Genomic DNA, 10298 nt, shown 5'->3' with positions numbered 1-10298 from the left:
AATGATGTATTCCCTCAGTGCCTCTGGAAACATCCACACATTAGTCCTGATTATATTCTCCTTCAGCATTCCCATAGGTGGAGTTTACTGATTAAAGTATTCCTTCAAGTGTCCCTCTCAAAGTTGTATGAACTGCCCCTTTAAATCATATTTATGCTGCGATCACAATATTCTCAAATTGTAATTTAGTATTAGTAAATCTTTTTATGCATAATGACACATCGAATCCCGTCGAAAGCTTTTTGAAATATCATATAACCTTTATTTACATAGATGCTGATTAAATAGAATGTTACAATAAAATTATCGCATATGATGTTTGGGTTATTTACAGAACTGGGCCGCCGACAGGCCTGCATGCCTGCAGAGACTCTGCTCCATCCGGACAACTCGGGAAATTAATTTAGACCTCAGGAGGGACGGACGCGCACAGAGGCTGAACAACAATGGGCTTCACTTAAATATTTGGCAGAATCAGAAAAAAAAATGGGATAAATGAACAAAACTCATTCTTTCCATCCCTCCTGAGGAAACGAACAGAATTAAAATGCTTACACAACTGTGAGTCTCACGGCACCAGAACAGTTCGGTCTGCCTGTGGGCCGAACAGATCATGTGCTGAGCCTTTAAACGACACACTCGGAAGGTTTTACGAGTCCGATTAATAAATTAAAATGGAGAAAAAAGAAGAAATGAGGAGGAGAGAAGAACTTTCCTGAAATGTTTTTGTTTCTGTAAATATTCTCCTTTGTGTCAATATCCGTGCAAAAGTTTGGGAAGAAAAAAAATGCCCCCTTTGAAATTTCTTTCGTCGTCGTCGCTTATGAAAACCGCTCAGCTCTCCTGACTGTCAATCGTCCACCTCGATCTCTTCGTCGTCCTCCGAGAATTCATCCGTGGTTTGGTCTCTGGACGAGGAGGGGGACTGTGGGAAGGCCCGGTGTCCTTGGGAGGTCGGGGAGATACTGGGCGACCTGGCCTCTCCGCCTCCGCCCTGCTGCTCCTCAATGTTCTCCATGCTGACGAGCTTCTGCAGCGTCTGTGGGGTGATTTTCTTTAGCGACTCCACGTCCGCTTTCATCTCCTCCAGGTCCCGCTTGAGTTTGGCCCTGCGGTTCTGGAACCAGGTGATGACCTGCGCGTTGGAGAGCCCCAGCTGCTGCGCGATCTGGTCTCGGTCGGCCGGTGAGAGGTACTTCTGGTACAGAAACCTCTTCTCCAGTTCGTAGATCTGGTGGTTCGTGAAGGCCGTCCGCGACTTTCTCCTCTTTTTCGACGTCTGCCTCTGTCCGAAAGCGTTGACGTGCTCGCGACCTTGGAGGGGAGAGAAGAACACAGAGAGGAGGAATGAAACAACGCGAGGGTTACTTTCTCTCAAACTGCAGCAGCTCAGAGGGCAGAGCTGACAGGCCGGGCCGGTCCGGTCCGGTCCGGGTCCAGGACCCGCTCAGTCTTCTGAGCCAGAACCCCCCCCCCCCTCTCTCTCTGGACACGCGGAGCTGATCATTTTAAAGTATTGTCAACATGCTGTAAAAATAATGTCCAATGAAAATAAAGAAAAATAATTCATCCCAAAATTCCAGAATTCCTCACAATATTTACCCCCAAAAAATCACTAAATATTACACGTGCTGGTTTTGCAGTAAATCAGAAATGTAGCTACATTTTCAGTGTATCATTACAGTTGATCTGTCATTTTCTATCTAACAGCGCTGCATGGAGGAGGCCATGATGGCTGATTGACTTCTTAACAGCACACAGAACAATATATTAGCCAGTTTAAGCACTTCACAGATCACGTGCATGCCTCTGTAACTGCGTAAATGTGTCTTTTCCCCGTTGTTTTCTTAGATTTTACGCATTCCTTCACATCTGTCGGAGAATTTCCACATTTAGACTCAAAACAAGCGCCGCGAGCACGATTCTCCGCGGTGTCTGCTGATTATGGAGCCTGCTTCCCTTCACAAACAGCCTTAACGGGGTTTAATCCGTCCTGAATTTAATGTGTCGCATTAACACAGCGTGTCTTTACCTTCCGCTGCCTGGATAACGCTGACTTCTAGACCCTTGAACGTTTTGCTGGCCAGCTCCTCCAGCGCGCACAGCGGCGACGAGGGAGTGGTGATCCCGTTCCTCGCAGAGTTGGAGCCCGTCACCTTCTCCAGCACTCTCGGCGGACAGATATTGGCCACCGACTTCTTTACGGAGGGTTTGTTAAGGATATCCTCAATGCTGAACGGCGTTAAAGGCTTGTTGGAGTTGGCCGGCGGCGGCAGCTGGTCCAGGGGAGCCCGTCTCCTCTCGTCAGCGCCGGACTGTAACACAGAACCTGCCTTCATGTCTTTACTGGAGGTCATCGCAGTCCCGAAGAAACGCTGTTTCCTGAAAAGTTGCTTATATCATTCAAAAGGCGGTTTTAAAGCGTCCACAAGCGTTTCGACGTTCTCGTAGTGCCCCTCTATATTTACACGCTCAAAGCTGAATGCAGCAACTTAGCTCGCAGGAGAGCTTTGCTCCAAAATAACCATGCTTCGGGCGTAGTTGTAAAGGCAGCCGGACTGTATTCCCCTCACAGAGTCGCCGTTCCTCTGCCAAGCTCCATGTAGATCTTTATGCAGTAACAGACTAGAGGGGGGTGAATCCCTGCAAGGCGAAAAAAGCTGTCTCAAGCAGCAAGAAAAAGAAAGCGACTGCTAACGAGTTATTGTTGATTGGGCGAAGTTCAATTAGAGAAACACTACACTACTTGCTGACCCGCTGCTGCGTCTTAAAGGGCCGGACCATAATAACTAATTGGACGTGGGAATAGGAGGAGTCTGTTGCTGCCGAGGAAGAAAGATGCCCTGAAATGTTTATGCATCTGTTTCCCTCTGCTGGTGTGTTCCTCTAGAAAGGGAGAGTTGGTGGCCATTAAAAAAAACAAAAAAAAAAACAAAAAACAAAAAAAAACAGCCATCAGCTTCTTTGCATTATGGAAAAGTTTGGAGGAACAGCGAGCCAACAACGGTCTCCAGCCGTGATATTCATTTTGTCATCTTCGTGCGTAATTACGCATAGAGCGTTATGCATAATGTGCGCATTAGTCACTATGTTGAACCGGACCTTGGCTGAAAATAACCCCAATGAGCACATTTACGGAGCTGATGATTTGAAGCTTATTAAAATGATTTGCCTGCAGGTAAACAGAAGCTGTTCAGGTAACGCCACTGTTCAGCAGGACAGGTGATGGATTTTGTTTTCTTTGTTTTTTGTTTCTTCTTCATGACAATCTCATATCAAGTCAAAATGCAAACTTTCATATTTATTTTTATATCGCTTCAATCAACTGGAGGTAATGAAATGGCTGAAGCCATCCATTCTTATATATTATATATATATATTTTTAAAAAAAAAAAAAAAAGAAAAAGAAGAAGACACACTCGTTTCATCTGAAGGTTGAATTTCTTTCTGTTGCTTCTTCATTTTTTGTTCGTGCGTCTTATCCTTCCCCCCGCGGCATATCACCCGTGCTTCAGTGTGACCCTGCAGGTAAAACCCGCACTGACAGTGTCATTTAATGCGCTAGCGTGAAACATGTGGATAATAAAGGTGACGCCGTCCCGCGGCTCAGAGTCTGAGGTCGGAGAACGGGAGCTGCACTGATGCGGGCTCGGGATGTGAAGAGAGACGACACGGGGACGAGCTGCAGGTACGTCTGCTCCGAGGAAACACTCCCAGGTTTATTTCAGCGTTTGGTTTTTGTTTTATTCGTTTTAATGCATTTTTGAAATTGTATGTAACCTGCAGGCATGAACGAAATATAGATTTGAAAATGTAAATATAAAGAGATGAAAATAAGAATCAGCTCGAAGACATTTTCATGAAATGGAACGAAATCTTCCTCTGACGGTAGAAAAGAGATTTAAATTGGCCACATTCTGTCGGATTATAATAAATGTGCCAGCTGCTGACACCGGCCAGAGGCTGAACGAAACAAACGCTGGAGACCTTCTAGTATTTTCTTAAACACAATCAGATTATTCGGACCCGTTTGGATGAAGCCTGCCGCTGCGGAGAGTCCTGTGCCAGCAGGAGCATATGGTGACACTGGTGTAGGGACAGAGTTCTAAAACAGCAGGACATTCTATTAGCCGCCTCGGAGGTCCAGCCTTTGAATATATATTTCCCCATAACGAGCAGCAGTCTGGAGGAAAATTCTGTTTCTGCAGAAACACGCGTGGTTTGGATCAAAGTGCAGGTTTCTGAGCAGCACAACCGCTTTTACACTCGAATTCATAATTTGTTTGATTCTCTTTTTTTTTTTTTTTTTTTTTTTTTTGCACATTTGACACTTAATTTTTTTTTTCAAATCATTTTTAAAATGAAAATTAAAAAGGAAGTCATATTTTACAGAAATAGCCGCCACGATGTTCGATGATATATCATTTTATTTTCGTTGGATTCGATGTTTGATCAGAAGAAAAGAAATCATCTCTGATGCTTCAGCTGGATTTAGAGGATTCTGTCCTTGTAGGCCCGTGAGAGGAGATTTTTATTTCACTGTGAACTCACATCAGAACACATTTGACATCCAGAAAGATGAAAGTGTCCCGGCACTGTGGACCGTCCGGGCCGGGCCGGGCCGCTGTGGACCGTCCGGGCCGGGCCGGGCCGCTGTGGACCGTCCGGGCCTGGCCGGGCCGGGCCGGGCCGCTGTGCTCCAGCGGGCTGTGAGGTCTGAGGTGATGGTCGCAAAGTTTCTTTTTTCTTAATTGAAACGGTAATTAGAAGCAGAGCAGCTGACATCATCAATCACCAGCTCGTGAGGGATTTAATTGGATGACTCGCTTCGCTCTCACCTCCTCTCAGTCTTCGTTACTCTGCGTTACCTGTAGCCACAGTAACGGGATATTATCACACGTTTCTCTGTGTGAGGAGCATTTCATCAGCTCCGCCTCTCCTACATTTAAAAATCACCTTTGAACAAACTGCTCGATCAAAGCAGCGGAGAGGAGAAGCTGCGCGGCCGCTGAAGGTCACACTGAGTCATTAATCACAGAATTCATTCACATCGCTCCGAGGATCAGATTCAGCTCCACCGGAGCCTCGAGGAAGGTGATGACACGTGCAACAACTGCAATAATAATCCTGAAATGTAATTGGTTACAGCGCTGTAACGCGTTACCGCAACGAGCCGCGCAGCTTCGTCCCGTTCAGCCTCAGGTGACTTTTTCTTCTGATGCTTTTTTTCCCGATGTCAGTTAGTTGAAGGACGTTAATTACAAAATAAAAGCACAAATACTTGAGAGCAATGCAATCGAAATCTGCCGCGCAGAGATGATTCTTATTTATTTAGACTGATCGCGCTTTCTTCCAGTTTTTCGTCAATAAATTATCTCAGAACTAAAATTGAAATACATTTTCCTTGAGAGAAAGAAGCAGCTGGTAATTATTTCATACAGAGATTTTCTTACAGGGATTTTAACAAATGTATCACGGTTCATTCTGACGGTAAAACAAATGCAATAAAAGCCTGCGAGTTCATCGCACAGGGCCGGAAATAATTCTGTTTCTGAAAACACTCTTTCCACTGGAAACAGAAATCAGGTGACTATAGACCCGCCGCTGACACTCAGATTCCTTCAGGTGATTTTATCGTGTCCCTAAAGAAAAGGGGTTTCTTTGTGTGTTGATCGGCGTTGAGCTGATCAGTGAAGGCCGTCAGGCTGCGTCTCTGTCCCCGCTGCTGCTGCCGCTGCTGCCGGGAACTGGCAGCTCTCAGCGCAGCGTGTCGTCCTGTATTATGAAACAAAACAGCTGTAAACGCCTCTCACTATAACATGATACAGGAGAAGGCTGCCCAGGGCGCAGTGGGTGTGTTTGTTTCCACTCCCAACCGGAGCTGTTTCCACTGGAAAACGCACCGAGCGGCCGACTGAGGCCTGATCCAGGTGAGCGCGATGAGGCTCCGCGCGCCTCTGTTCATTTCACTGATGTTAAACTGAACAAGTAGCTTCTAATCAAAATGTGCACAATTTCCGAGTGAATACAGTTTAAATATTATTTTCATGAGGAAGTTAAAGTGAATGCTTTAAAATAAATATAACACTATGAAAGATAAATATGGGAGCGCGCAGGCTGGTTCAGAGAGGATTTATCTGACTTCATATCAAGACAGAGAAATCAAATACATTCTCTGTTGGGTTTTACGCGCGTAATGTGTGCGTCCCCCGACGCATCCCACCTGCCTGCCTCCGTCCCCGGAGTGTTTGTGCTTCTCTGCGTTTATTATCAGGCCAATATTACAAAGACGCGACGTAAGTGACGTCCTCAGCTCTCATTGGCCATTAGTCTCCAACCAAGGAGTTCCATTACATCCTGTATCCTCCGTGTGCGTCTGTTTCATTAGCTGTCACACTTTGGTCTTCACGTGCGGGATCAAAATCAGCTGCTGAGTCTGAAGAGAGAGAATGTCTGATCGGTAACACACACACACACACACACACACACACACACGAGATGTTGCTGACCACGTGATACTGAACTAATATCTAACATCAACATAAATCACTCACACGCTGCAAAAATTTTATTTTCACTCATCTGCTGTTTTTCTTGATGAATCGATCTATTTCCCCTCTAAATGTGTTTTATTAAATAGATGATATTTGATAATAATAAATATAAATAAAGATGTCCACCTGAGTGTCACGCGACAGGACGATGCGACACGTCATCACAGCTGAGACGATGAAACAGAGTTTTGGGCATTTCTACCTGGAGAACCGGAAACAATGATTTGTTTCTAAAAAATGTTGCAAAATAATAATGTTGACTGACTCTTGATTACTATTGATCACCTCAGCTCTACGTGACGGTGTAGCATGTATCTCACCCTCATTCTATATATTCTATATCTGAACACTTGAAATATTCTCTTGATACTGGATTTCTGACGGCGGTGTTGGTGAACAGAACTCTCCCACAATGCAACAGTAAATGTTGACAGTTGGTTAGAATCATCAGGTGATGCAGCAGTTTGGATAAAACCTCAGAATTCAAAGAAATCCTCAGTTTTAAAATTGGCAGTAGCCTTTCTCAGCTCCACTGACACGTCTGCACATATTTTGTGGATCATTTTTAGTTACCATAACCACAGGCATAACCCCCCCCCCCCCCCCCCACACACACACACACACACCACTGTTTGTAATTACATTAATATTAATAACTGATGAATCCAGTCTGGAGCCAAACAAAGGATATGTTTGCATTTCTTTACTTCTCCTGCTGAGTACAATAAAAACATATTTGTGATTAGCCCAGTGACTGGAGGAACAGCTGGAATCTGATATCAGACATTACACTTCTAATGTTGACGTCAGTGTGTGTGAGCACAAAGCCAGATTGTCCAAGACGAGTAACTAAAACGAGCCCTTGCTCATTTTTATTAAAGCTCATTGAAAAAGAACTGATGGATGCTGGTTGACATGGTGATGGAGTCAATTGTGTTTTTATTTGTACATTTATCTTTATTAATTGATAATAAGCACGTATTTGAGGTACTCCTGCAACTCATAGTTAATAAATAATTATTTCCTGTGTTTCTCAAGTGATTTTAACGCCGACATGTGACTCAGATCTCAACAATATTTCAATATACACAAACTTTTTACAGCAGCTGGATCTTGAATTCAGATTTATGAATATTAAAATCAATCTTTGGGGCCAATTGCAATTTTTTTTCAAATCTTCAACGGTCTTTTGAGAGCTAAATGTCACTGACCACACACACACACACACACACACACACACACACACACACAGATCTATTTATAGGTGAGTCAGCCACTGAGCTGCTCTGTGATCAGTAACGATCACAACACTAATTACACTCCACAGGCAGGAGTGCAGAGCAAAGACTGACCTCGGATCTACAGACAGATCAGAGGTCAGTCTTCATGAAACAAGTACAACACTGACGCTGTTGATAACAGATTCACTGGCTGCTGCTTGTTTTGGTCTCATTACAAAATGAGCAGAACTCAGAGTTGAAGCACTCAGTGTGAGATCTGCTGTGATGTCACCTCAGGATCACTGGCAATGGAGAAAAAGATGGTTAACAAGTATTTTACATTCCTACTCTGATTCTCAGTAAACCTTTTGGGTCTTACACCTCTACATTGTAAATGTTTGCATTCAACACTACAGCAGTGTTAAAGGTCCAGTGTGTAAGATTCAGTGGCATCCAGCTGTGCAGCCCTCGTCTCAGCCTCCCTGCAGCACCCAGTCAGCAGAATCAGTGTTTCTGTAAACCACACATGTTTCAAATATCACCACTTTACACTTCTTTAGGTTTAATATTCAATTTTATGTTCAATTGGCCTCAAAAAGCCTGAAAACTATTATTGCCATGACATGTATTTATTGTTCAGGTAAAGTCAAACAAAAAAACAACCAATCTTATTTCACTGATGTGTAGAAAGGTCTCTCCACGTTGTCCTCCCATTCCAGCTCCAACAAATGGAACTCCCGTTATTAAGAGCTGCTGTTATTAGTCGATAGATTGATGAGTTGTTGGAAGGAAAATGTGTTTTTAATAGTCATAAAAGTCTTATGACTTTAAAAGTCATAATAGTCATAAATATAAAAATAGTCATTTTTCTGTTTCCAGCTTATTAAATGTGATGCTTCTTTGTCATTTATTGGACTGTTGACTAAAAAAGAAGCAATTTGAAGATGTCACTTCAGGCTCTGGGAAACTGTGATGAGAAGTTATAACATTGTGTTTCGACTAAATAATGAATCAATTCATTGTAAAAAGAATCGTCAGATTAACTGATAATGCCAATAATCGTTAGCTGCAGCACTTTAAGGGACACGTTTGTGTATTGTTGCAGATAAATCAAGGTTTTCTTTGTAGAGTGAAAGAAGCAACAAAAACTACTGATTTTACACATAATGATGTAAAATCGGTCTAAACATCAGATCCACATACAGTCACAGTCACTCCAGTGGAAACGGCTCTAATTCATACTCCCTTTGTCTCTTTCCTCCTGAGTCACAGACACACTTGTATTCATATTGTAATTACACCAGTGAAACACAGCACTGACATTTCACTCACTTGTGTGCAGACAACAAAACTAAATGTTGGGAGCAGCGTTACGACACATTAGTTCCACAGTTTTAGCTGCTCAATGAGCCCAGAAAGTGGTGTTTTTTCAGCAGCGTGTGAACACGAGCAAACGTACAAGCGACAAGCTCAGTCAACATAAAGAATGTTTCACTAAAGCCTCAACTGTTGTTTCCTAACATGAGAAAAAAACCACGGCCCTGAAGGCCTCTCTTCTCATGTCACTGTACATATCTTGGCAAATGAAGACAAATGCTTGAGAGAGCACACCACGTTCCAGGGGAGCTTTCCACAAATTAATCACTTGCAATTCTATCCTTGTCCACTTGGGTGCCCGGCGGGTCCCTGATGCAGCGTCCCAGACGTGATGAGGGGAACATCATCGGGCGTCTTCACGAGCTCCTCCAAACAAGAAAAACACAAATGACCAAGTGAAGCCACCTCTCTGGAGGGGCGTCGTTTTCTTTACATGGTGTGGCGCCTCGACCTCCAAGATCTCCCCTCTACCCCTCCGCCAAGTCTTCCTCTCCTTCTTCACATCAGGAGTTCATTAAGTGGTGAACAGCGACCCCCTCTACACCCCCAATCCACTCCACTCCATCACCACCTCCTCCTCCTCCTCCTCCTCCCCCCGTTTGCTCTCTCCTGCGCCACTTTGCTCCCAAACCAAATGAGGAAATAGCTCGTCTGGTCGCTGACAGACCCCGAGTTTGGCTGTAAAGATAAATGACCCAAAGTATTAAAGTTTAACACGTTGACAAAACCCACCTGATCTGTGGGATTAATGCTACAAAATATCCATCTGTGGAAAAAAAGGGGGGCGGAGGTCTGCAGAGGTGATGGAGACTCACAGCAGAGTAATAGCTGGGCGTTGGGAAGGTCAGGCAATCTTTAAGTACATATGCAGTGCTGAGATGAAACGTTACGTCGTGTGTTCCTGGGCGACATGTTTTAGAAAGTTCAACATTTCCACAAAAGATACAAACTCAGTAAAAACAGAGTAAGTCTGATATGTGACGCATTCATTGGGTGACAGGAGGAACATGAGGAGTACTTTCACTTAAAATGACATTAATATTCTGATGTCATTCAGAGAAATGGTTGAATTTTTTTGGAGTATTCCAAACACAACAAAGTGTGATGGAGAAACTTAAATATAAGAAGTTGAGTCAGCAGACTGCTT

At 43.8% G+C, this 10298-nt stretch overlaps 1 protein-coding gene across 1 annotated transcript; it reads right to left on the bottom strand.

Moving 5' to 3' along the window:
- Window positions 1-239: 239 nt before the first annotated feature.
- lbx2 (ladybird homeobox 2) lies at window positions 240-2788 on the bottom strand. The gene is made up of 2 exons (XM_030395743.1): window positions 2033-2788; window positions 240-1314 (listed from the first exon to the last, which is right to left on the bottom strand). The coding sequence occupies exons 1-2, from the start codon at window positions 2355-2357 to the stop codon at window positions 851-853; spliced, it is 789 nt and encodes a 262-aa protein (XP_030251603.1). The 5' UTR covers window positions 2358-2788; the 3' UTR covers window positions 240-850.
- Between the last annotated feature and the right edge of the window lie 7510 nt (window positions 2789-10298).

This window comes from Sparus aurata, chromosome 18 (assembly GCF_900880675.1).
Source record: "Sparus aurata chromosome 18, fSpaAur1.1, whole genome shotgun sequence".
Taxonomy (NCBI): Eukaryota; Metazoa; Chordata; class Actinopteri; order Spariformes; family Sparidae; genus Sparus; species Sparus aurata.
Note: the sequence above shows the minus strand (reverse complement) of the source record. Positions and strands in the feature narration are given on the sequence as shown.

Excerpts from the sequence above, each read along its gene's own strand:
- lbx2 (XM_030395743.1), bottom strand. The coding sequence starts at position 2,357 with ATGACCTCCAGTAAAGACATGAAGGCAGGTTCTGTGTTACAGTCCGGC. Across the intron at positions 1,315-2,032 it reads CGTTATCCAGGCAGCGGAAG|GTCGCGAGCACGTCAACGCT; the intron begins GTAAAGACACGC and ends CTCCCCTCCAAG.